At 37.5% G+C, this 27,302-nt stretch overlaps 1 protein-coding gene across 3 annotated transcripts in view; it reads left to right on the top strand.

The window, feature by feature from the left end:
• WWC3 (WWC family member 3) overlaps positions 1 to 25,346 on the top strand; it is a 100,578-nt gene extending 75,232 nt beyond the window's left edge. The window contains exons 11-23 of one of the 3 annotated variants that reach the window (XM_080551816.1): positions 933 to 1,507; positions 7,433 to 7,553; positions 8,290 to 8,364; positions 9,373 to 9,459; positions 11,959 to 12,151; positions 15,621 to 15,788; positions 16,525 to 16,676; positions 17,134 to 17,293; positions 18,470 to 18,634; positions 19,595 to 19,687; positions 20,708 to 20,935; positions 21,255 to 21,382; positions 22,793 to 25,346. In XM_080551816.1, the coding sequence (XP_080407942.1) occupies positions 933 to 1,507; positions 7,433 to 7,553; positions 8,290 to 8,364; positions 9,373 to 9,459; positions 11,959 to 12,151; positions 15,621 to 15,788; positions 16,525 to 16,676; positions 17,134 to 17,293; positions 18,470 to 18,634; positions 19,595 to 19,687; positions 20,708 to 20,935; positions 21,255 to 21,382; positions 22,793 to 22,859 (2,212 nt within the window). In that variant the 3' untranslated portion in view covers positions 22,860 to 25,346. Of the gene's footprint in view, positions 1 to 932; positions 1,508 to 7,432; positions 7,554 to 8,289; positions 8,365 to 9,372; positions 9,460 to 11,958; positions 12,152 to 15,620; positions 15,789 to 16,524; positions 16,677 to 17,133; positions 17,294 to 18,469; positions 18,635 to 19,594; positions 19,688 to 20,704; positions 20,936 to 21,254; positions 21,383 to 22,792 lie in introns of all 3 variants that reach the window. The other 2 variants (XM_080551817.1, XM_080551818.1) reach the window with 2 other exon arrangements.
• The last annotated feature ends 1,956 nt before the right edge of the window (positions 25,347 to 27,302 follow it).

The raw sequence follows: 27,302 nt of genomic DNA, 5'->3' as shown, positions 1-27,302 counted from the left end.
GGGTATTTTATTTTATAGGTTCACTTATTTTACAAAAAGGAGATACCTAGTTGAAGAACATTGTAAAACTTATAGTTTTACTTTATATGTAGATAACATTCTTTTAAGTTCTGTGAGGTTTAGTATCCTGATACCTTTTCTAAAGGAAGGGGTTTTGATCCCTGGTGAGATGACAGAATTTTGCCATTTAAATATGAGAACGTGCTAAGACCCACATAGAAGCCCAGAATGTTTTGCATATTCACACCCGCAGCTGCCTTTTTTGGTGCAGCTCTCGGGGATTCCTCAGCTCAACACCATGCCGACATCAAAAGCTCAGTTCCTGCTGTGCCTCGCTTCATCTCTGTCCATCACTTACGCTGTCTTCTCCCTAGCCATCTGAGAATGGTAGAAGGAACTGAAATGGGATTCATACTAAAGTTGTTTTTATTTTGTGCTCGAAAAAACTGTAAGGATGTGACTTGTACGGCACTTTTTTTTTTTTAGTGCTGTCTTTCTAAATCCCTTTTTGCTGCTTCTCCCTGATACGTCTATGATCCATCATTAACACCAGTTCAGGCTGGATCATGGTAATCTACTATTCCTGGCTTTATATTGGGTCCACTGATCCAAACCCTCCTCTGTCCTCTTTTCTGCCAAATTATGTCTGGTTGCAAGTCAGGAAGGAGTAGACCTGTCCTGGTGCTCTCTTTGTCTTCAGGCACGTGGCCCTGATTTGGTTGTCACTTGTACTGTTCCAGTCACGTCTGCTTGAGACTAGGGCAAGAAACATGAGTTAGACCCTAAACTGCCAAATCATCTCCCAGTGTCATGTGCTGAATGCATGTAAAACTGCTTATGTTAACTGGGTCGATGTTTTATGTCCACACTGGTGTTTCTGACTGTATTTGAATGGACCTTTTTTTGTTTCCTTTTCCTTTTGCCTGCCATAGTCTGTCAGCCAGCACCCTCACAATGTCCTCTGGCAGCAGCAGGGGTTCCCTGGCCTCCAGCCGAGGTTCCCTGGCCTCCAGCAGAGGCTCCCTCAGCTCGGTCAGCTTCACGGACATCTACGGCCTCCCGCAGTACGACAAGTCAGACAGCGTTACAGACTACGGGCAGCATTTGCGCTTCGACATCATTCCCTTTGAGTCTCTAACGAAGGACGTGCCGTACGCTGATCCCATTGGACACTCGAATTTCAATAAGCAGCGGAGGTCTCTGGATACCCCGCAGTCCCTGGCATCCCTGTCCTCACGGTCCTCCTTGTCATCGTTGTCCCCTCCGAGCTCGCCTCTGGACACCCCATTTCTCTCCGCTTCTCGAGATTCTCCTCTGGCTCAGATGTCAGAAGGTTTTGAGGAGATGGCAGGCATAGGAGCCCTGGAAATGCTCAGGGCTCAGTCCACAGCGCTGGGTGATGACGATACGCAAGGAACAAGTTCATCTCAGATGTCTGCTTACGCTGTGGACAGCGAGGGGGTGCGAGAAATGGGCCCACAGCTGACTGCTGTGCAGCCTAGCGGAGGTGAGTTTCTGGACATGATTCTTTTGTCACGTCATAGAAAATAGCAGACAAATCTAATAGTACTGGCACAGTAGAGATTGTTTCTCAGTTTGGTTTTACTTCCATCGGTTAAAAATTGCATGGTGGATGTTAGATGTTTAAAAAGAAAAAGTGAACCTCCTTCCATGCCCCCTAAAATGAAACAAAAGCAACAAAAAAAGTTTGATTTAGGGCAGAGGTGAAAGAGCAGAGAAATCTTTGCAAAGAGATTTTAAAACAGTGATGAATTGGGTGGAAGAAAGGGAATGGAAAATGGACTTTCTTTTGGTCTTGGTCAGGAATTAGTGAAACCGCACATAGTTTAATCACTTGTGAGGCCCTATTTCTGCTCTTGTTGCCATTATTCTGTTAATTTCAAGCAACACAAAACCAGTTGATTGGTTTTATTAAAAAAAATTAAATAAAAATGTGCTGGGGTGGGCAGAAGGTGGTGCAGCTGTGATAGTGCTCGAAGGCTGGTTGGCTCTCTGCTGAATTCATGCCCACCCCAATACCAGGTTTCCGTGTCAGTGAGTTGTGCGATGGAGCAGAAACCACAGTGGCACGGCAGTGTTGAGTTCATGATGGGCTACGCTCATGAGCTCAGTGCTTCAGTAACGGAGAAGCATTTTTTGCTGGGGGTATGTGAGGAGCTGAGCATCCACTTGAGTGATTTTTTTGTTGTTATTGTCTCTGAACCTGTGCTCAGTGATCACAGAGGAGCTGCCTCAGTTAACCACAGCACATGCTGTTAGTTTTCTTTTTGTGATTCAATGTGAAGTTGGTGGACTTGCTTCAGCTTGCAGTGGTGGAAGCTTCTGAGACTCTGTAGATGAGGGTGTGTTAGACTCTTGAATATGAGAGATCAAAAAAGGAAACAAACTTTAAAAAAAAATAAATTTTTTCCTGTTTTAATCAATCAGTTGAAGAACTGATGTAAAATGAAAATGAATATTCTTTCCTTCGAATATTTTTTTATGTTGGCATACTTGCATTTCTAATAGAACCATTACAGTAGAGAAGGGCTTTTATAGAATATTTTAAGTGTTGTAATTCACATCCCATGTCTGTATCCATAATTTTGTGTTAGCAAATGCACATAATACTGCAATCAGGGCTTGGAGCATCAGGGCTAATATGAAATATAAGCAGAGAATATATTGTCCTACTACATCTTGTTTGTCAAGAGATAATGAAAAGGAACATTGACTGTACATAAGGAAAAGGTTTCAGCTATTTTTAAAAAGAAAAATGTCACTGCTATGCTAACAAGCCTGTATTGTTCAAGCAGCATTCAAGCATACATTTACCTATTTTCCTTAATGCAACTAACACTGCCAGAAGATACTGCTGCAGAATTCACTTTTACTAGACATAAACATGTCTCGGTCCCATATTGCAGTATTCTGACCAAAATAAACAGAATTCCAGAGACCAGCATGTAAGTTTGTGCTTAAATTAGTGCCATGGAGAGGCTTCCTGAGGCTTTCTTTAAACCTCAGATCAGACCACAACATGTCTTCACCCATTGTGGTAAGTGAAAACTATGTTACTAGTTCATTTATAGCTCATATGTGTTTCCTAGAAGTGAAGGCCTGGTCTGTAGGCCTTGGGAGCAGTAGGATAAGGGTCAAGGTCCTCTTTCTGTTTTCCTTTTCTCTCTTCTCTGTAATGTTTCTATGCGTTTCAGGTTTTTATAAACATGCATGTGATACCTCTTGTCACTACTGTGGTGTCCAGGTTCAGCTCCTAGTTCAGGGTTTACAACTTTCCTCTGCATATGACGTAGAGTGCTTTCTGTTGCTTTTTGAGTGTGTGATTAAAAGGTAGCCAGTTGGTCTTTTTGGAGGTTTTCTTTTTTAAATATTTGTTTTTTAAAACAATTGCTTAGGAAAAATCCATTCAACCGTTCTGGTTTTTGGCAGGAATTGTGACTACTTTGAGCTTGGCATTCCCTAGTTGGTGGGCTTGCAGTTGTAAAGTAATTGTTTGCAAGTACCAGTTGAAAGTTTCAAAGGTACTTTGGTTTTCTACTGTTTAAAAATTTGATGAAGCATCAAACGCGTACGACACTTTGGGAACCCCCAGGTGTTTTGGGGGGTTTTGATTTTCACTAAAGTACTATGCTGTATGCTTTGTTGCTGCCACCCTATGGTCTGGTAGCATAATGCAACACTGGAAAACCAGTAAATGTCAACTCGAGCAAATTTTTCACCAGTTCCTCTATCGAATAAAATATAAGGTAATTTTGCAATTTCTGCGAGTCCCGAGGGTTAATACTCAGTACATTGCATATACCCTGCACCGAAGTAGTACTGGAGCATGTTCAAGAGTTGTCCAGGAACTGTATTTCTGATATTCACTTGCTGAACTGCTGTTTTCTTGTTTTGTATCTCTTTTGGGAACATGTTATAAATTTTGTTAGGATGTGTGAATGGAGGGAAGATGCCTGAGAGGTTACATCCATTGTACTTGTAAAGCTGGAAGTGGGAGGAAACATGTTAAGATAACATTGGACTCTACAATCTCTCTGTATCTTCTTCTCTGTCCTAAAATAATCTTTTGAATGCTAAGTTTCCTTTAATGCCTAAATAATCTCGTTTGCAAAATATCGTCGTAGATCTAAAACATGATTTATCACTGTGTGCTTTTCATTTTGTCTTGTTTCTCATGCGGCACAACAGAAAAATGCACTGTAAGTGAACCTGAAATTACTTATTGTGCTGGTTTTGCTCGTAATTCCCTGTGTGTTTTTGTGTGTGAAGTGTTTTTTTCTGAGTTGCATGTGAAGGAAAAAGGAGATGTTGCTACATTTGGTTTTGTTTGATACAATGCTATATCTGTTTAATCATTATGGCATAATTATTTTTTTGCTATGTCAACTAAATATATTCATGGCTGCAGTTAAATATGTGGAAAAAGTTTTCTGCAAGCTTCAGCCTTATTACATCATTGTAATGCCTGACCGCATCATGGTAGGTAAGGTCTGTTTGTGGCTCTGATTTAGTTTTCATGAGAGTGTTTGACTCTTGTATTAGTGCATTTTGAGCTGACATGCAGTATTTGTAGTCTCCTACGCCTGTGAAACATGCTTGAGATTTATTCATGTGTTTTTTAGCTAATGAAATACTGGACACCAAAAATTCCTTTGAAGTTCACTTTTTGAACTCATGACAGCTGAGAAAATTCTTTTCATCAGGCCTGTTTTATGTTTGTCAAGCTTTGGCACCCAGTAGTTATGGAAATTCAAATCCATATGTTCTGTTCACTGATTTGTAAGGTAATTGTCTATTTTAGAAACTTTATTTTTAAGCAATTCTTCAGCTTCCTGCATTAGAAGGACCCTAATTGTGGTAAACCTTGTTCTGTTTAAACTGAAGTCTGATGCCGCTTCTCCTTCTTGACGAATTCTTCTTGCTGATTCCTCCTTCTAGTCAAGCCATGTTCTGACATTTGCATCTCTCCTGAGCTCTGTGGGATTGCCCAGATGTTATCAGATGCTTCCCTGGCCTGCAGGCAGTGGGCAAATCATTGTCATGTTCCAACAGTGTTGTAACATGTCAGTTTTTCATGACATTGTGTTGGTGTGTCAGAACAGTTTTTCCTTCCAGACAAATTGGGAACGTCAACCTCCAAAGGAGAGAGCCCGTGAGGTCCACTCATATTACAACATCCTCTTTCATCTCCTACATCTGTGCAAAGTGTTCAGATAGCAGGGTGAGCCAAAGGCTTATTTATGAAAAGAAGTCATCCTAGTGTAATTTGGTGCAATTAGGACCAAAAATGTAGATGGACTTGCATATAAAAATTATACATTTTGTCAGCCTTTTTCCAGTGATTCGAAGTTATTGGGGAAACTCTTCCATACTCATAACTGTCCTTACAGAGCACTAGTTTTCATTCTGCATAACTGTCAGTAACAGCAGTCATGGAGGTTGACTCACCAAATGAAAAGTTATTTCCAAAAAAAAATAAAAATTAAAGCCACCACGTTGCACAAATGACGTGGAGGAGAGTATGGTTCAAATGCAGTCTTCTGGTTTTCTGTGAGTTAGCTGCAGCTTGGCTCTCGTTTGTGGGGAGGATGACAAGAACTATATGGCACAATGGCACATGCTAGGCAATAAAGATGGGATTATGGGAGGGCGGGGGGAAGGATAGCTCTTTCTCCAGGTACAGAAACAAATGCAGGTTGGGATGTTCTAGTCAGCAGATAGCTGTCCTGCGTAGCTGAAGATGGCTAAATTCGTTACTGAATTTGGAGGGGAGGTCTACAGGGCTGTGTACTGATCCAAAAGCACAGAGAACCGGCTCTGCAGACATCCAGGAGTCTCAGCTTCGAACAGGGCCCTGTGATTTTGTTGAACATCTTCTGGGGCTTTGTGCTGTTGGTGGCCCGATAAAAGGATCCTATTTCAGGCTGGTGCAGGACTGCCGGACTCAGAGCATCCTGTCTGGCAGTCCCGCTGGAGGTTACAGCCAGACACTTCTATTGACAGCAGCAGCACAGATGTGTTGACATGAGGGATTTTTATCAAGCTTCAAGGCCTGACATGCTGTCTGCCTGGGGCTTACGTGGGAGGTGAGGCACGTCCCATGCACGGTGAGGGCTCACTGTCCATCCCTCAGCTGGTCCCTGCAGGTGGGGCTCAGGCTGCTTGCTGGCACTGCGCTGAAGGAAACTTGCTGGTCAGGTCGCAGAGTTTTGATGCTTAAAATGCCTCAAGATAATATGTAACAGAGGTACTTAAATTGTGACTGAGAGTAAGACACACCTTGTCCGTGGTGGTAATAAGCTGGAAACATCAGCATATGCTTGCTTCTAGTGTGATGTGCACTGCACTGCTGTCACTCCAAATGCAGTCTGATAAAACCTCAAGTACTTCCAAGATACCTGTTTAAGATCATGAGCGTAGGTAGAAGTAAATGTGATGCTTTCCCCACTTCTGAAGTGTCTCCTCTTTGTCGTTTTTTTTTCTGCTTGGAGGACAAACATTAAGCCTAAGCAAAAGGGGGGTGAAAAGGTGGTAAAAGACACTGCACTTCCCTAAGTCCATTTAATGGTTCTTTCTAGGATGTGAAAGAATTAAACTCAAGTTACAACTTCTCATCGAGGTGTTGAAATCTTACCTGTGCAGTTCTTGAGCATCGTCACTTATGTGCATACCTTGAAGGATTTGTACCTTCTATACCTACTTGCATTTGCAAAACCTGATGTGTAATGCCACTTAGCACATGAAAGTGATTGAAGCCCTGTTAACGGTATTGCTGGTGGTTCAGGGAAAAGGTGTAAAAGGAGGTTGACTATTCCTTCCTCCTGCCCCCTGCCAAAGTTATTCAAAAATATTAAAGAATTTGAAAAAACAGTAGTCAGTGAGATGGAAAGTGCTGGTTCTTTTTGATAGTGCCTCTCAGGCTGTAGATAAAAGCTGCTATTATGAGATGGTATAAACAGTATGCTTTGAAACTTCATATTAGGAAACAAATGACAACAAAACCTTACTTTGTTATCTGATAACTTCTTAAAAGAATTAGTCTCTGTTTATTTTCAAACTATTGTATATTCAGTAGGTAAATCTTAGAAGTTTAGGATGCCATGTGTACATATGCTGAATTAACATAAATGTTCTTCCCAGGAGAGATTATTCCACTAGAAGAGCACTGTAATAACAACGAGATTGGCTTATGTCGTAGAGAAATTAGCCACAAACTTCCTTCCTTAATTCTTCCACAGAAAATCTCTGGTCCATTGTATTCTAGTTTTTTGATTTAAAGTCAGATGACAAAGCAATGCACTGCATTTGTGCCAACTGTTTTGGCACTCGTTTTCATATGATAAATGTTTCTTATTTAGTTGTTAAGAGATTACTTTGAGCTGATTTTGTCTCTTCTTTTTCTCCGTGATAGCTGTAACTCTGCGAGGAGACAGTGGTCGAAGATCGGAGAGGAGAGCCAGGCGAGTTTCAGCATGTCTCTCAGATCATTCACTGGCTAGTGACAGTGGCGTGTTTGAAGCTTTAAGCAAAAGGTCAGGTGTATAAATGCTTAGTAAGCTGGAAATATTCCTGTTCTGCCACACGGTCTGAAAGAATTGACTGTAAATTTCTGAATATGCTTTCAAAATAGATGATTCTAAGTATCATAAGAATATTAGATTGCACGTATTACACAAAAGAAGCTTTTTACATGCAGTTCCACTGTCATCCTCACAGTTGCTAAGCCCCTTTCACTTCATTGTCTCTAATGTTTTAGCACCCAATACTTCTCCCTTGAAAGAGAGTTTCCTTGTTTCTTAGTTGTAAATTTTTATTTCAACCATCTATAACGAAATAAAAATATACTGAGTAGGACATAGAGTTCTGGGAAGCATATGATTAAAAGTGTAAATCTTCCTATGATGAAAGGAAAAAATATATGAATTGCTGAAAATCTAAATGTGTAGGTTGGACAAGTGATTGAAGGAGGGTAAAGAGATATTATTTTATACAATTGCTCTAACACATTAAGCAGTAACTGGGAAGAAGATAAGGTGTTGATGATTCTAAAAAGAAACTAACCTAAGCATTTTGAAAGAGTTACTCTAAAAGCTTAATTTTTTAAATTAGGAATTGCTGCTTCTGTTCTGTGTGTTTTTAAATAGGTATCTCAATCCCTCCTGTACCAAACAGTTGCTTATATCCACAGATCACAAAATAAACGTTGAATTCATTATGTTCTAACAGCATAGGTCATCATGTAGTTTACAGTACTTTCTGTTTGTGCAGGAATGAAGATATGGAAGAGCCTGTTTACGGTGATATTGCCAGTAACGAAGAACCACAAATACATGTTGGATTTCTGTAAGTAGTGCTATTCTACTTTATCCGTGTCAATTCAACAGACATTGCTCACTAGTTTTCTTCATTCTGCTTTTAAACTTCGTAATAAACTGGACCACTGTGGATAGCTTTAAGAAGCTTTTGAACTGAAAGCCAAAGTTTAGTGGATGTACAGGATAGTCAACATGCCCCTTCCTGCTGGGGATGTGTCTCAACTGCTGTTCATTTGGTGTCCTTTCAATGCTGGCTGGTGAAAGGATTTCTGTTACTTCTTCCAGTAGCATTTTCATTGTGAGTATGGATGTAGGGATATGTCTCAGTGTGTGAGATCTGACATTTTATGCCAGATAAAGGAGGATCAGGAAGAAGAGAAGGTGAAGAGAGATAAAAATAAAGTTCCCAAGTACAGCTTTGAAATCTTGTGCTTAGGACAAGCTATTGTTAGTAGTGGGAGTACTGTGTGGAAGAGCAGATTATAGCAGTGCAAGACAGGTTTTCCTGTCTTAGACAGCCCTCCAGAATCCTCTCTACTCCTGGGAAAAAATAATTCCCAAGGCTGCTGGCAGTTTTCAAATTTGAACCAGGTGTGATAGTTCTATTTGAAAATCCATACTGGTATGGAAGATTTTTTTTTTTTTTTTAATTTTCATTAATCCATGAAAATAATGCAGACTGACTGTCTTTGTGTAACTGATATGTCACTCACACACATGTGCTTCTGGTATAAGCATTTAAAACGTGGAATCTGTTTTATAAAACTTCACTATGAAGAGTCACAGTAGGGAATATTCTTTTTGAATTGAATAATGTTTAATTCTTATAGTTCTGATAAATTTGTTACTGTAGATAATCTTTTATGGTTCTGAGTGTGGTATCTTTAAATGCTTTTGATTCAAACTGATTTCTATTAGAGCTTCATTTAACTGAAAAAGGTGCTTATGCTTTCTTAAAATATTCTGAGTCTTTCATCTGTATTTCTTAAGGTAAGTATTGATGCTTGCTGACTAACACCAGAAATTTATTTTCCAGGCATGACAGTGGAAGCGAATGTCTCTTAGTCCATGTATTACAGCTGAAGAACTTCACTAGCCTAGTTGTTAAAGAAAATTGCAAAATGTAAGTTTACTTTTCACCAAAAGTCTGATTGTTGCTTATCATGTGAAATAATCTTAAGTGCTATAAATTTGTTTACTTCATGCAAAATTAAGCCATTACTCAGGTATAAGATAGCATGTTCTAGTTTACGTGGGGAAAGGGTTCATTTTGTGGACGCAAGGCATCCTTTTTATGGAACCTCTGTCCTAGCTAGTGGTCAGGTAGCAAATGTAGTCTCTAATGACACATTTCTTGTGTTGATTATGTACAGGAAAGATTGTTCAAAAACATAAAAATCATTCTTCTATCACTGCATACCTTCTGGCCAAAGAAAATAAACAATATTTTGCTTTATTCCAGAAATATTATTTCCTGTAAAGTCTCTCTACAGGGTATCTGTGATGTATCCCAGAATAAGCTTAGGGTAATTTTCTTAAATACCTAAGGTAACATATATAGTAATCGATAAGGAAAAAAAAAAAGTTTTTTTGACAAACAACAACAACAACTTGCTTTTATCTTCTTCTAAAAAATAAAAAATATCAAAATAGGACATCTGCAAGCTTTTGTGGCTGTGCCAGTTCTCCTTGAATATCTATGAAACACCTTCCAAAATAATTTTAACACAAAAATTAGCTGAGAACCAGTACAAACAGCTGTATTTTTTTCTAATTTCTGGCTGCCTGTGGTAATGCTTCAGATTCCGTATCACATTATGTAGAATATTGTTTTGTTTATTTAGTGTTTCTTAAACAGTGGCAATGTTGCCATAAAACAGAATCCTATCTGGTGATATGTCTTATTAGATTTTAAAGAAATATGAAAATTTTTGATCTTTATCTCAGAGAAGTTGTTTGAAAACCGGAAAATGGAGGTGTGGCAATATTGTTGTGTTGTAAAATAGGTCATTAAGTGGGAGATGTTAAATTGACATGCATTTTGCTGAATGAGTTGGTCTTTGTTCAGAAAGTTGGCCTTGCAAACCCTGCAAACCTCTAGTGGAAGCTCTTTATGTAGGTCAGTGCATTAGTGGCAGTCTTTCGCTTTGTTTTCAATATTGGTACAAGGGCATGCTAGAGAGGAAAAATATGAGTAGTACTCAACCATGTTTCCTCATTACTAGAAAAAAAAAAGTCATCTAAAGAAAAGCAAATGTAGTCACCAAGGAAAAGAATGACTCCAGAGGCTTCGTTGGACATTTGTCATCAAGGCAGTCAGGCCTCTAAGTGACACTAAAAAAGGCACTTCTGTTCCCCACCCTTCTCAGTTAGCTGCTTAGGCTGGAATCTAGAAATTGTGTGGCTGCAGGGTAAATCAATTGATTTGACTGAATTAAAAAAAAAAAAAAAAAGTTAATCTTGGCAAGACCAGAAGAAGGTTTTAGCTAGTTCAATGAGTTCCTCCATGCTTCTGTATGTTCACTCAATCTGAATTACTGGGGATGGCACTGGGGAGGCTACCTGCAGCAGGTGGTTAGCAGAGCAGCTGGATCACTCCCTTTTTACAGCATGGGCCAGTTTAGCTAACTGGTGCTCCATACTCCAGTGCTGTGGTTCCATCATAGTGAGCTCTTCCAATTGTCCTCCAACCACTTACTCGTCTGCCACTGTCATCTCCTCTCTTGTGGTGGCATAGGAGTTCATGCAGTGATGGAGTCGATTAGAGTGAGCCTCTGAGCTGGATTATTTTTTTTAAACCATGAGCTGTTTTTTTCTAGGTTAGCTTTTTAATCCAGGTGAGTTTTCTAACGTGGTTCACAATGCAGTTGCATGAACCATTTTACTGGCACAAGGGAAGGTATAGCAAGCGATGTAGTATTGCAGGGGCTGGACAGACAGTCAAAACAGGCAGAACGTAGAAACACTTGTTCAAGTAGGTATGTTCCCTTCTGTCAGGTTAAAATGGTTGTGGATTTTGATTTTGGCTTGGAGTCTAAAATGAGATGGTATCAGATGTGATTATTATTATTTTTTTTTAAGATGGCAAATAGATGGAATGTAGGTTTTCTTTGCTGTCCTTTTGTGCTGAATTTCTCAAGGGAGGGGGGTGAGGGGGTTAAAGGTATGCTTAGTGGATGGAGGGAAGAAATGGAGGGGCAATTCAGTTGCTTAAACATAGGCATATGTTTCCACTTGAAATGTCATAGCATAGCACCTGGCCTCCAGCTGCTGCTGCTCAAGAAGGCTGTAGTTCTCCTGTAGATCCTATGTCATACTTGCTAGCCCCATGTAGATGCCTTAGATACCTCAGGGCATCTCAAGTGGCACTTGGTGCCTGTGCTTAAGCACCAACTTAGAAAAAAGTTGGTTTTAGTTAGACAAAGATGGGGTTTCCAAATCAGTTTTGCTCTTTTGTGTTAAGAATACAAAGCAAATTCCTGTAACAAAGAGATCCAAAAGTAGATTCTTAATACAGAAGTTACACTGATATTTTTGCTTAGCTTAATTTTCAGAAATGAGAAATACCTGAAGATAGCTTTCTTTGTCTGAACTGCGCTATTTGTCTGTTTTGCTGTTCCAGTCACGTGAGAGTTTATTTGCCACCACTTGAGTCAGGCACACCGACCACTTACTGCTCTAGAGCTTTGGAATTCCAAGCACCGTTAATATTTAATGAAGTTTTCAGAATCCCTGTGCATTCAAGTGTTTTGAAATTAAAATCACTGCAGCTGTATATCTGCTCAGTTGACCATCAGCAACAAGAAGAACTATTGGTAAGTGGCCCTTCGGTCCTTTTTTTTTTTTAAAGCCTTGTGATATAGGAAATAATAAATATTTGGAAGTAATTAGCAAAATTACCAGAGGTTGATAATTGGAGCATTTTAAGCAGCACTGAAAGTACTGTTATCTGTGCTATTAATATAACTGCTACATTGCAGAGCCATATTTTAAATTGATACAATATTTATATTAATTGCTGTGGGATTTAGCAGGTAAGGAGTTTTTTTAATGCTTTTTTTAAAAAAATAAAAAAAAAATTCTGCCTTGGGGAAAGCTGAAAAATCTGCAGTTGCTAAATGTTGGTGCAAGAGGAACACTGAAAAATTAAATGTTTTCCTGAAGACTTCATCTGACAGCTTTCAGACTACAGTATGCTCAAGACTTCTGTTTCTGCATGGCACTATAATGCATGCACAATGAATCTATATCTATAATACGATTTTATAATAAAAAAGATAACCCATTGTTGCTGTGTAATAGTGGTTTGAGAAGACTACAATTACACCAATCTTAATTTTGTTGCAGAATAATAGTGATCCAGGTAAACTTCTCTTATTTTATTTTAAACTGTTTGAGGCATCTAATATAGATGCATTCAAATAGGTATAACATTGTTTAAATAGGTTACATATTAACTGTGTTAACTTTAGATGTGTTAAATGTCACCTTTAATTATTTTCAAATGTAAATACACTTAAATTAATCTGCATTGGGTCTGATATTTTGAAGTCATTGGGCAGGCATTTTAGTGAGGGGTTTGAATGGGCTAGTTAATTTTTTTAAAGCCTGTAGACATAGTTAAGAGGTACAGGCAGCTCAGTGTCATCCTAGACAACGGATAAGAGGTGTTTATTTGAACAAAACTGGTCAAGAATGCATGTTTGTTAGTCTACCTTTCAAACTAGATAGTATGTTAGATAAACAGTGGCCTTAATGTTGACAGAAGTAGACCCAAGGGCTTGTCTGCAGCTGGATGTTTGGTCATTTTTACTGCTGCAACCTAATTACGGAGAAAGCATCTCAAGAATGGGCTGGATATATTGGTATAAAATGCTTCATGTTGGTATAGCCTGTTCCTCTGAGAGGCTAAATAGCCATTTCAGTGTAAAGCATCTTTATATTGACACAAGCGCATCTAAATTTAGGATGATTTTATTTTAACTGCTATTACTGGATTAGTAAAAAATGATAGGCTTTCAGATTGTTTGTAGGATTTTTTTTTAATCCTGTATAATCTCAATGTACATTTGTCAGAAATATCTGTCTACAGTAGTAGGTAACATATTCTTAGGGATAAGGTAACAATACCACTCAAAAAGAGAGAAACAGTGCCATGCGCCTTCAGGTATGCGCGTTGAAGTCTATATTTAAATATGCTGATTGTTGCCCTCTTGCTGTAAGTTGAGAAATAAACATATTATTGAATTAAGAAGTCATCTCTTTGGAACTGCTGTGATGGCCTCTGTAATTGTCTTTCAGAACCTCTTTCCACAATTTTTTCCGTCTGTTTGATTGAATATTTTTGAAGCTCTTGATGACCAATTTCTTTTAATTAGATTATGCCAATATATGGCTTTCCTAAATGCAGGGGCCAGGCTGCCAATATATAGCTTCCCTAAATGCAGGGGCCAGGCTGGATTGTATCCTGAGTTAAACAAATGACTGTATATAACAGGGAAGAAGAAAAAATGAAGAAATATTCTGGCAAATAGTTCTAAACTTCACTTACATAGGGAAGTAAATCTACTGAACTCATGTGTCTTTCAGTTCCCTCAACCCACATACGCCCTGCCTTGATGAAAGATCCTAATGGTTTACTATAGCTTTTCAAACCTGGTTCTTTAAGTTGGCGTATTACTTCCTTAGTGGCCTCATCAATGTTGAGATAAGGGAGTTGTTATTTTCCACGATTAGTGTATGTTGCTCGTGTTAAAACTTCAAAGAAATGTGATTGCCTTTTCTTGCAATAACACGGCTTTGCACTTTCACGTCATTTCTGATCTTTTATGGCCTTGACCAACCTGTCACTCCCCATGTCTTAATTGGAACTCTTCTTCAGTGTATTATTTGTCTTTTATCATTTTGTCTTTGTATTTTAGAACATCTGTCCTATTTTTCAACACCATGTAAAATTCTCATAAATTTTACTGTCCCCCTGTTAGACATCACCAAGAGATTTGTAAATGCTTGTACTGTTCTGCTATCCAAGCTGTTAGCAAATACATCAGAACAGGTACATGACAGACCCATCTTGACTTCCTCCTTGTTATAAGCAAGCTCCAAATCTTAAGGTGGAGGTAAAATATTTATTAGTCCTATCAGTACTAATCGCCATCAAAACCAATTAATAATTATTTTCTACCCAAGTAGTAATTTACTTTGTAGCAATGACTTCTTTGGCATGCCTTTTTAGCTGATGAAGAAATATGGTGTATAGGGCAGTGCGAGGCATCTTAGACGTTGAAGGATGTTTTTGTTCAACGTTTGTAACAGAGGAAAACAGATTTTCCCTTTACCCGACCCCCCCCCCCCCCCCAAAACAAACCCAGCATTTCTTAAACGTTATCCAACTCTGATATAAAAGTGTGTGTTAGATGTTTTTCATATACTGTGTCAGAAGTAGTAGATATCTAGTAGACATCTCTGTTTTATATAATAAAGGAAAGGTATTTCTGTTTGGAGCATCCAGTAAGCTGACATAAAATGACATTCTTAATAATACGCAGTGTCCCAATATGCCATTCTGTCGTTAGTCTCAAAAACTCCTTTCCACCGTTGTTCTTTATACACCTGTTTAAAAAGAGCCGCAGGGAACATTCATTTAGGTCAACACAGCTCAGAAATTTCTTATGTGAGCACCGTTTGATATAGTAGGCTTACTTTAAAGTTGGGAATTCTTTTTAGTGGGAAGCCTCAATTAATTGTAAGGATAGCTTGGAAAGTGGAAAAATGAGATTATGGTCTGCTTGATTAACTTACCATATAAACAGGGAAAAAAGTTGTTTTATATGACATGTTTTCCCCCTTTTGGAGGATGCCTTTGATGACTAGGAAACTGAAAGATATCTCAGAATGTAGTTCTGTCAAAGGAAAATAGATTAACTAAAGTAATATTGTTTTAATAATACTAATTTAAGTAACTGTAGAAATCAGATAGGTTAATTGAGAGTTTTTAAAATAAAATATTAAGAAATGACAGTGTTAGCAGTCATACCTACATCAGTCATAGTAATTTTGCTTTTCAATTTCAAGAAATGAAATATCCTCTCTGATCCTTTCAGGTAGTAAGCAAGAGACAAGAAATTCAGTATCTTAGACAACATATATATTTTTTCACACTATAAATGCATTTATAAAAGCCTTATTTTTCCCATTATAATTGAGATACTCCTTAAATGAAAAGATGTCTATCCTGCTGCGTGTGTTTATCTTACCGTGGTGAATGCTTTTTGTTGTTTACAGGGTATTGCTCAGATAAACCTGAGTGATTTGGAGAGTTCTGGTGAGATGCAGCTTCACTGGTATTCTGTTCAGATCTTCACTGGTTCAGACCCCCAGAGAGCAAAGAACAAAAACCAGTGTGAAGAAAATATTCCCCGGTCTTCTGGAAATGTAACTACAGTTAAAACGGTATGGATCTGAAAAAGTGATTTGTTTACTTCGTTTGACCTGTTGGGTGGTTGGTTGCTTTTGATCGTATTTCGGATACAGTTTGTTTGTGAGACGCAGAGAAGATGATACCTTAATTGAACTCTTGTAGCAAGAACTGGATTTTAAAAGAATAAATAAAACTATGTCCAGACAGGTGCTTGAAATACTACTGTATATGTTTGTATGCACACCTCCAGTTCAACTTACTAAAACTCATCTAAAAAATCCACCACTACACTGGAGGAGGTTGCCAAGAAAGGTTGTGCAGTTTCCATCCTTGGAGGTTTTTCAGCATGCCTCTGAGCCCTGGGCAACCTGGTATGACTCTTGAAGCTGTCCCCGTTTTGAGCAGGATGTCAGACTAGGTGACTTTCAGAGGTCTCTTCTCACCTAATGTACTGGATGATGCTCCACTGCGTGTTAAAGTCACCCAATCCACAAGTGGCTTTGACTCAACTTTTTGGATTCTGAACTACTCTGTGATGTAACTGTAAAGCATTCACTTTCCGTTTCTGTGTTCACTTTCTAACATTTTCTTTTAGAAGTTGCATTCATGGGACACCAAGCACTTCTTGATTATTGAGATTCAGGACAGACTTCAATTTTTTTAGGAACATACAAGGACTGTGGTTTTATTTTGTTTTCTCTGAATACTATACATTGAATACAAAGGCTTGTTCAAACGGGTTTGTCTGAAGTCTAGTTTACCTTCTAGGATGCAGTGACAGCCCTGTTAGCCAGGACCACTGCCCAGCTGGAAGCAGTTGAGAGAGAGTTGGCAGAAGAGAGAGTGAAACTGGAGTATACCGAGGAGGAAATCCTGGAGATGGAAAGAAAGGAAGATCAGGCAGAAGCTATATCAGAACGGTAAAAATAGTAGCTCAAATACCTCATCAAACAGCCAAGTAATATTTACACTGTAATTATGGTCTGAAATACAGCAGGAGAAAGAGCAGATCCTTATGTTGAGATCTGTTCCCTGTTAGTGTTATGGGTATAAATTTGTTTTATCATGTGATGATGTGCAAACAGGAAAAAGCTTCATTTGAATAGCTAGCTGAGCTTGTAGGACTTGGAATTTGGGGAGTGGGAAAACATTTCTTTTGCATCAAACACAAGCTTCGTTAGGGAGGCAACTGTAATTTGCTTGTCTGTGCATCTGCAGAAATGCAAGTGGGATGTGTTCTCCCTTTGTAAATTTTGTATTTCTGTTGCAGAAATAATACTCTAAAATGGTAAACTGACCTGGATAATGAAATATACAAATAGAATTCATAACTTTTTTTTTAATACCTACAAAATCCTTGTAATGTTCTAACTTCAGGAGTTGGCAAGCAGAATCTGTTGACAGTGGATGCAGTAATTGCACCCAGACTAGTCCTCCTTATCCGGAGCCATTTTGCGGGGATTCGTTAGCTGGACACATGTTTGCAACTCAAGCAGGCCAGTACAGTTCTGGAAAAATCCAGCCTCCACCACTAAAGGTAATGAGAAAAGACACTGCAGTATGGAAACTGCCACAATGCCTGGCGCACACAGTGTGTGTTACTGCTGCTTGTTGAGTTTGAGTCCAAACTGATCGGGAGAGAAAAGAATCTGAAATGACATTAGCAACCCTATATGAGTACTGTCGTGATGACAGCGATATGCCTTTTGAGTTGTTAAAAATGTCCTCTTTAGGGCTTTTGTTTTTTGTTCACTTGCTAGTAATTTCTGAACAGAACTATTTTTTTTTTACATCAAAAGGCAAGATATTTTTACTGCTGCTTTTATCTAATTGTAAATATGCAGTTGTATAAATGTCTGTATTGACTTGAAATCATAACAAAAAAGATCGTGATCTAATTCCAGTGCTCTTAGACATTAGAATTGTCGAAAGAATTGTGAAGAAAGAAGCTTAATGTTTTAAGACTTCATTGCTCTTTCAGTGTTAAAAATAAGTACAGCTGAAATTTTCATAACAACATGCTGGAACTGAGGTATTTAAAATCTTTCAAATTCAAGATATGAGACATTGGAAATAATCCTGACAAGCTGAAATCAAGATGCTTTCATTGAAGTAAAGGAACACTTTTGTGTTGCCTTTAGAGAAGAGTCTACTTCCTATTTAGGAATAAGTTATCTTAAAAGTTTTGATGCTATGATAGAGTAGCATTTTTTTCTATATTTCCAAATATTTTAGTTTTCTTGTGTCACTGTTTCAACAGTCTTTCAGTTCCCTTTCATTGAGTTTCTTCTCCTCATTTGAATTCCTGCAGTTTTAAGGTTGCTCCTTGTTTCAGAGTCAGCTTGCTTTTGGAAATGTGGCTTATTTTTCTCCTGTTGAGGCTGGGAGATCAGGTGGTAGCTTGATTAATGCCCAATTGCTAAGGGTGAGTGCAGTCTTTGTGCTCTGCTTATAACTGCATCTTATAATTGTTACTGTTCTAGGGAAGGCTTTTGAAAAGTAATCTTATAATTTTGAATGACCTGGTTTTAAAACTGCTAAAAATGAAGTGATTCATCTTTCATTCTCAAGGCTCATTAAAGCTTTAGCCTAACTAACAAAGCAAATTGTTTACTTTTGATATGGTTGAAATGTCTGGCTGGTTTTAATGAGAAAGAGAAAATAAGGAATAATTTAAATCAAGTAAAATAAAATTCCTTCATTGTAATTTTAGGTGGATAAGGAAACTAACACTGAGGATCTGTTTCCTGAAGAAGTTGCTATTCTTCCAAAAGAGAGAACTAGCCGCAGGCCACGGGGTTCTGCTTTTGTTCGCAGTAGCACTATTGTTCGTTCCCAGACCTTCTCGCCTGGAGCACGAAGTCAATATGTTTGCAGGGTGAGTAAGGCTTTAAAAGAAGTTGTGGGGAGAGGCCTCCACACAAGTATTTTCTGTATTTTTGATAACTTCTTCTTAAAACCTGAATTATAAGAACTATATACTACTTTTTGATACTAATGAATAATCTTTCATTGAATTTAAATGTTGCATTGGGGAAGAAGTCCCCTGGTTCTTTATCTTTCTAAGAGTTTAAACCTGATTTTTTTTTAAACTAAAATTTAAGAACCTACAATAACTTGAATCTTAAACTTCTTTACTTAGCAATCTTAGATGTTGTGCTAGAGTGATTAATTATATGGAGGTCCAACACTGCCTAATGAGGTGTAGAAGCCTTGTTTAACTTCCGGGTGCATAAAAGTTGGATAAAGGGGGACTGAATGCATAATCCTGCGGTTATTGCATAAATATTCTTAGGACTTTTTTGCTGCTGTTGTGAATGTCAGTCATAGGATGCTCATTACAGTGGTATGCGGAGTTCCTGGGTGCATGGTACAAGTAGTTGAGAATCAACACAATAATTCCAAACTTGCGTTGAGTAATTGCTATGTTCAACTGCAAAAGGCTTATATGCAGTTGTCTCCCAGCATCGCAGATCAATATATTGGTACTGATTTTGCTATATTAGTGGAATGCACACAGCTTTAGTTGTACTCTTTCATAAGGTGTTGAGAGCTTGAGTTTGAACATGCCACAATGACTTTTAAGCCAAGAGTCTCCTGGTTTTTGCTTTGTTGTTTACGTTGCATACGGTGCATCTATGGACCACGTCAGATTTTCAATAAGAGCACTATTATATATCATTCTTTATAAATAGCTAAAGGAAAATTTGTGATTTCATTTGCTTAAAACAACACAATTTCATTTTTTAAAATAATAAATCTCAAAAGTAAAAGAAAAAATAAAAAAATCAGAATGTAGATGTAAACAACCTTTATTTTCTGTATCTTTTCTACTCAGCTGTATCGCAGTGACAGTGACAGCTCAACTCTGCCAAGGAAGTCACCTTTTGTCCGGAATACCTTGGAGAGGCGTACTCTACGGTATAAGCAGGTATAGCTAAGAAACGTTTTTTTTTACTTAAGTTGCTAGAACAGTGGCACTTGTAGACATCTAAAGCTTAGGTATAAATGTACACTGTGATGTTTTTAGGAAATGTATGAGTGTTCTGTTATGTAATTAGTGTGAGGGGTTGTTTTATTTCTTTACTATTTTTTAAGCTGAAAGACACAGAAGTGAAATACTGTTGCGAACAATTGCTGAGAAAAAAACAAGGTGTGGCAGACAACAACTAGCCACTGGATTTTTATTGATTTAGATGTAAACTTTGTTAAATCTTTAAAATCTAGTTTATGATGCAAAGTGGAGGCCTGCAGAAATGTATACGAATGGTGGGAAAACATCTTGCTCCACTCCCATGCAGCCTACAAACAGTAATATTTGAGGCCTAAGTGTTTGAGGAATAAATAGGTTAAGTTCTCCTTTCTCTTCCCACCCTGCAGAACAGGTGGGTAGAGAAGGGCAGGTAAGGAGTTAATACCATGTAGATAAATGTCATATGGTTCAGCCTCGTAAGCAGAAGTTAATCTCTTGCTGATGTATGTAAGTAGACCAGCATGCCTCCCATTTTGATTCGGAACATATCTAAAAGCCAATATTGAATACATTTCTTTAAGGGAAATCTGTTGCTCCATACACTGTTTTCTAGCATCGTGATTCAGTTATGAGTTATTCATGTTATATCCCTTTTATTATCATCATTACGTAAGAGTTCAGTTCATAAACTTAAATTAGTTAATTATTTATAAGCCAAGAGTAGACTGTAAAGGAATGTAGTAAAAAGCATTAATTGAAAAAAGATGTGTTTTTGTACAGAAAACCCTTACAGCTAGTTAACCTTTCTCTATGGGGTATAAATAACCTCTCTAAAACTTTGTGTTAAAGAAACCACTTTATGTGTAGAGTACATAAGTAAAATGTATGTCCTGTGTAGCTAAAAATAGGCTAGTATACCACGTACCATGTTGAGAATAACATTCTGTGCATTTTATTTGAATCCAAATAATTCAGCAGTCCTGCAGATCGTCTTTGGCTGAGCTTATGGCAAGAACGTCCTTAGACCTGGAGCTGGATCTCCAGGCATCCAGAACTAGACAGAGACAGCTGAATGAGGAGATATGCGTCTTAAGAGAGTTGAGACAGCGTCTGGAAGATGCTCAACTCAGAGGGCAGACAGATCTACCCCACTGGGTCCTTCGGGATGAGCGATTCCGAAATTTATTGAAGGAAGCGGAGAGGCAGGTAAGCTAACATTAGATGAGTACTCAACATTTTCAGAAACTTCTCATTTCAAAACTTTTTGCTTGTAGAAAGATCTCTAAACAGCTGTTTTTACAAAATTTCAAATAACTAGAGTTGCTTCTATATACATTAAGAACTTAAACAATAATGTCAGTCTCCTGCATTTATAGTTCTTGGATGGTATTAGTTATTTCAGATAATATACTGGTGTGGTTTTACTGTGATGAGTGGTAACAATCCACCATTTTAACCTGGGTATTCTTGTGTTTTATTTATTCACATGATAACTTTTGGCATTATATTTTTTACTGATTTTCAGACAAGACAGACCAAATTTGAACATCACCAAGAACAAGCAGCTGAAAAAATGCTAAAGAAAGCATCAAAAGAAATATACCAGTTGCGTGGGCAAAACCAGAAGGAGCCTATTCAGGTGCAGACTTTTAGGTAAGTGTTAATGTGTACTGAATTAGCATAGCAGCCATTCATTACAGTGGTTAAAGCTCTCTGAAACATTTAGCTAAAATACTGTGTGTCTTGTATATAACCAGTAATGTTTAATCACATACTGATTTAGGCTTGAGTTTCCTTTGAATTACTTGTAGTGCAAAGAGGCAGAGATACGGTAAAGTTGTAGTATTACAATTGCAAAACACGTGAGGAAAAAAATTCTTCAAGTGCACACAACATACCTTAGGTGATTCTTTCAATTTAGCCTAGTTAATGTTAAGTGCAGATGATTTATCAGGTATTCAGTGTTAGCCTGTAGGCCTAAATAGTTTGTTTAGTGTAGTACATATATGTTACTAGGAACACCCTCTCCCTGAAAATTACTCAGTAATATTCCAGCTTTCTCTTAAGCCTCTTCTTTGTGTTTTATTTCCTGTTTCATCTCTGTTTGCATAATACGTGTCCTCTCTTAGCTTTAGTTTGTGTACAGGTGCCATTGATAATGGGCATTTCACAGGAAGACTTTAGTACTTTAGCATTATTTTTTTCTAATTTTTTTTAGTAGAATGACATTAGGAGTAAGGAATGAAGAAATATTAGTGCAATGTAGCTGTGGGGGAAAACTCAGCTACAATTTTATATTCTACTGTCAGTGTTCCGATTTTTAGAACTTGTTTGCAGGGTATACTTAAATAAAATGCAAAAGTTGTCCATCCTTTAATGAATTATATTGGAAAGGGAAAGGTCTTCTTCACAGATGTGAAGAGAAAATAAGAGGAATAAAAATTTTAGCATTGCAACATCTTGTATTTCTGTTAGTGAAACAAGATTCATTTGCTTTGGCTACTGAGATATAAAATTATGTGGGGAATTGATGAGATGAGAGAGATGCGGTAAAATGAAGCAAATGATAACTTGCTTGTTTAAATTCTTGCCCCTTATATGCACACATCCATTTCTTACAACAGGTAAAGAATATTGCTTCTCAATAAAGAAGCAAAAAGATGAAACTGCCATCAGTTTTGTTGTTATAGGCATTATTGAAAAATGTAGAAGGTGAACTTTGCATTACAGAGAGGACTTACGCAGGGCTAGTCTTGTGAAACCTTTTTACAGTGAACTATAATTGATGTCCAATAAGTTGTATAAAGGTGTCACCTAAATTTTCAAAAACAGTAGCTGTGTTCAAGGGAGTGCCTCCAAAAGCATGCAGGGGGAGGAGTTGTTGTAAGTTTCTTGTATTCAAGTAAACCCACCGTTCAGTGTGTAAGTAACAAATAATAACCACTAACCAGAGTAAGAAAAATGATGTTCTTGCAGGGGTGTGGGATATATTTGATTATATTTTATTTGAGGCATATATTTGATTGACTTTCTTTGCATCTTTTTTTTTTTTTTTGGTCACAGAGAGAAGATAGCATTTTTTACAAGACCAAGGATTAACATACCTCCTCTGCCAGCTGATGATGTATGACATGTTGCATTGTAAACATGAAGTATTTATCGCTTTTATTTTAATGAAGTTATTAGATTAGCCAAGTTTCTTTAAAAAAAAAAAAAGTGCAAAAGCTAATATACACGTTTTGTAAAAAATAAAAAAAGTAAAAAAAGTAAAAGTAAACAAAACCATATATATAAATATATATACATATATATATTTTATAATAGCGACTGCAACAAGGCTTGGTTTTTCCTTGTTGTGAAATTGACATCTCTGAAGACAACTTATTTTATAAAAGATCGACTATCCTGTTAAGAGCGTGTACAGTTTTTATGCTGTTTTATTTGACTTAAAGGCTGGAAGACAGAAACAAAGTGAGTTCAGGCAAATTCACTGTAGTGTAATTTATTTATAGTGCCTTTTTTCCTTGAAGGAAAATACCTACTTTAAGATGTATTTTAAGACTGAAATTTTGTTCTTCAGTATTTGTCATACAGTAGAATGGAACCATTGAGCTGGTTTTGTTTCTGATACCTGAAATGAAAATACTGTGTTCTAAAATTGTCACTTTTTTCAGCTTTATTATCTGTAGCTTATTATGTACATTGTATCCTTTAGCACTGTCTGTGTTATAGCAAAATATTATCACCTGCAATGTGTTTAACACTGATTAGAAGTGATGTTAAACATTGCAGAATTCATTTGCATGTTCTTACTGTGCACTAATAGATTGTTTTCATTTCAGTTTTGTCTAAAATATCTTTATATTCTTAACTAGATTCTCAATTTAAACGGAGGAAGGAAAAGGGTGACAGGTCTTTGTTTTTCTGTTTAAGGGAAAGGTAGTTAAAAGAGCACTGTGAGCTAGTTGTGTGGAAAAACTGCTAAAGGAATATAGCAACTTCTACAGTTTTAAAGATTCTGATCTGATTCAGGAAAACACGTGCTAATTTCAGAAAGCAGCTACAATAAGTAAGGGTGCTTAAGCACATGTTAATCCTAATGGATTTGCTTTGAGATTACTACATGTGAGTTCTGTTGTACAGTGACACTTTCCAGAAAGGAGGTGTATAATTCTGGAAGATATAGCTCACTTGATTGCTAGTTGGACCAGCAGAAATCTGGTAAGAAATAATTTTCTTGTAACCATTCATTGTAATGAAAGACTGTCACCCTAAATTCCCGAGAATGCCAGTTTTGTGTCCTTGCATCCTGCAAGTATGTAAAAATACTTCTTTACTAAGCTACTATAATAGTTTCTCATATTTTTCTAATTATACCTACACAGAGAGGTGCCCAACACAAGACTAACTTTGCAAATTGCTGGAATTGCTTAGAAAGATGATCATGCTGTCTTTTCATTATGCGCAGGTCAAATTGGCTCCAAATTTTTGTGTGTCAGGAAACCAAAGCAACAGTCAGAAACTAAACAGACTTATCAAAACCTCTGACCAATGGGAATATTTTCAAATATTTTGTAAGTCATCTATGTGAGTTTCAAGAGCTTATACTCTGTTAGTTTGTCAAAGATCAGGAAAACCTGAAAGTGAAACTGAATTGCTTTTATTTGCCCAGGCTGAGACCAAAAATAATGGAGGGGGCGGGGTGTGGGCTGGTAAATCTAAACGATTAATCATCAAGGATGATTAGCAAAGACATTTAAGTTTAAGCTACTACAGGCCTGGTATAGCCTATAATCATTACAGACATCAAGTGATTTGGTGGTGTAGCAATACATACGAAATTAATGTATGTTCAGCGTTTATCACGCTAACCATCCTGAAGTCTCTCTTTTTGCCAGTTAAGCTTTGGTGGGTGTATATTGGGTTCCTTGGGCTGAACTAGAGCTATCCAGAAACTATGCAGATAAAAACCAAGTAAATCATGTAAGAAATTGCTAGTGCTTGGGTAAAAGTCTAGGGACAGCAAGCTTTCAAGTGATTGTTACTTGAAAAGATCAGTTGGTCGGAATTTCACGTCTCATGTTCAGTGGAGACCCTTACCTAGTAGTATTTATCCAAAGTTACCATGTGGTGATACCAGAAATACTTGCTGTGTACTGAGAATAGACAACACTGTGTTTTCATGAGGGTATTCCAATCCTGGAAGAGCTTGCCCAGAGAGGTTATGAGATCTCTGCCCGTGGAGGTGTTGCGGATTTGACTGGGCATGGCCCAGAGCAGCCTGCTTGTATTAGACCCGCTTTGAGCAGGGGCTGCGATAGGGACCTCACTTCCACCCTAAATTGTTCTGTGACTGTGTAACATAGGGGCAATGTCTGGTGGCTTACCTCTTAAGGGGCTCAGCTGGTGTTTTTAATTAGTGACTGCTTGGAGACATCGTCAGTTTATCTTGTGAGTCCGTGATTCTGACTGCTGTAATGAGTTCTGTCTTGATGTGGTAATGAGTTATCATAGTCAGTATTCATCTCTCTCGTTTTTGTCACAGTTCTGTATGATTGTGTCATTTTTGTATTATTTGAAAGTATTTCTTCTACAAAATAAAATAATTTGCCATAAACAGAGAGTTTTGTTTAATATCACAGAAGACATTGTTTCAGTGGTTTATATTTGCCGCACTGATGATGCTTTCATGAAGAAATTTTATATTTGGTATAACAGTGAATGTAATGAATTTTCAAATAAATTAAAAAGAGGAAATCTGTGAAGTCAGGGATTCTAGAGAGGTTGCACTGAAGACCTGAAATGGATACGGAGTGTAAGGAATGGCAGGTATGTTCTCCCACGTGCTTACTGCTCATGATAAGCTGACAGCTGTATCTGAGGCTCCTAGCTGAATATTCCAGGAATTCACGGGTAGCTCCTTATGACATATTGAACTACATTTTTTTTTCTAGCAGAAGTTTGTACTTTGTAGATTAGTATTTGAAATAAGTTGACGGTGTTATTTCTGTAGTATCTTATTTATGACTAATCCCAAGCTGAAAACCATTGGAAAAAATACAAGTTAATGTTAGTAGGCTGAACTTTACTGCTGCTTTCACAAAGGAAATGTTAGACCTTAATATTTATAGAAAGGCCATTTTTTTGGTTTCTCTATGCAACCCTAAGCTGCAGGAGCACAGGCAAAATTGTAGTACTGACACTTGACACCTTTCTCTGTCCAGTATTCGCAAGGCGTTAAGGGTATGACACAGTTTAGGTTATTTTTAAAATGGTCTGCTTGAAATAGTCATTTGGAATACCAACTGTCTCGCTACCATCAGGATCAACAACAAAAGCTATAATGGGTATGTTGGTATGAATTTTCTGATATAAAAATGAAATCTTATATGTGTTTCTTGCTGTGATTCTTGTAAGCACTTTGCAAGGCTTCAAGGTAAGTGTTGTATAAAAAGAGCAAATGTTTTTTTAGGAATTGGATGAACTATGTATTTTGCATCCATTCTCAGCAGAATGCAAATCTAAAATTTGAATTATGTTTTTAGTGTGGAGGAGGGTATTTTACTGCTTGTATTGAATCCAATCTCCTTTTTAACTGTAGAGTCATAGGTCTATGAGAGGAGGAAAAATATATTTACAGAGGGACTTAAGAAACTACAGGTTAGCAAAAGCAAGAACAGTCTTTTCTAAAACATGATGTGAACAGTATTTTCTTTCCTCTGAGACTGCTTGATTGACCAAGTATAAGTGAAAGAAAATACCAAAGAGTCAAATCGAATTGATTTTGTAATCTATGTATAAAAGTGATTTGCTTGTACTGTGGAAAATCTCAATATTCTTGGGAATTAAAAGCTGCTTAGAAGCTGTTACTGGTTTCTTATAACTTCTTAAAATCTCTCAAATTGGAACATATCTAGCTTATAGAATCACATTTTCTACAGTGAATCAGGTATTCTGTCCCTTTAGTGTGTTTGCAGCTAGATCATCCAACTAAAAAATAGACATTCAGGAAGAGACTCAGTGAGTTCACCTGTGGTAATAGACAAGAAAATTAGGACGTGAATTTAGGAAAGTCTGTCCAGGAAGAAATGGGAGATTGAAAGCCTCGTGCTTGTTTTCTTAGAGCACAGAATTGCTATCCTGCGTTTAGGATGTGGCACTTGCATTCTGTTCGTGTGTCTTATGGCACAAAAGTTTCCAGGTATAGATGGTTGTGTCTGACTGATTCAGTTCAAACTGCTTGCTGTTTTCCTTACTTCTATTTCATAAAGCAATTAAGGAAAATTGCAGATACTTTATCAAGAAACTAAATTAAATACTCTGTGTTGGTTTAACTTCCTCCACAGAATTCAATTGGCATATCAATATTGATTTTAATGGGCTCGAAGAACAGACGCTGGCAAGAAGTTAGGCCTTTCCTCCTATCACTTTTCCTCACTTTACTGATGTGGTTATGGTAGGTCTGCAGCTATTAGTGATTCATGAACGATAGGGAAATGTGATCTGCGCTACTGTGTACAAAGGGCAAAATCAAATCTCTTTCCTAAAGGCATGCTCCTTGCTCCAGAAAAGT

This window comes from Anser brachyrhynchus (genome assembly GCF_964034855.1).
Source record: "Anser brachyrhynchus genome assembly, chromosome: 1".
Classification (NCBI taxonomy): Eukaryota; Metazoa; Chordata; class Aves; order Anseriformes; family Anatidae; genus Anser; species Anser brachyrhynchus.
The sequence above is the reverse complement of the archived record's forward strand: the minus strand, read 5'-3'. Positions and strand labels throughout refer to the sequence as shown.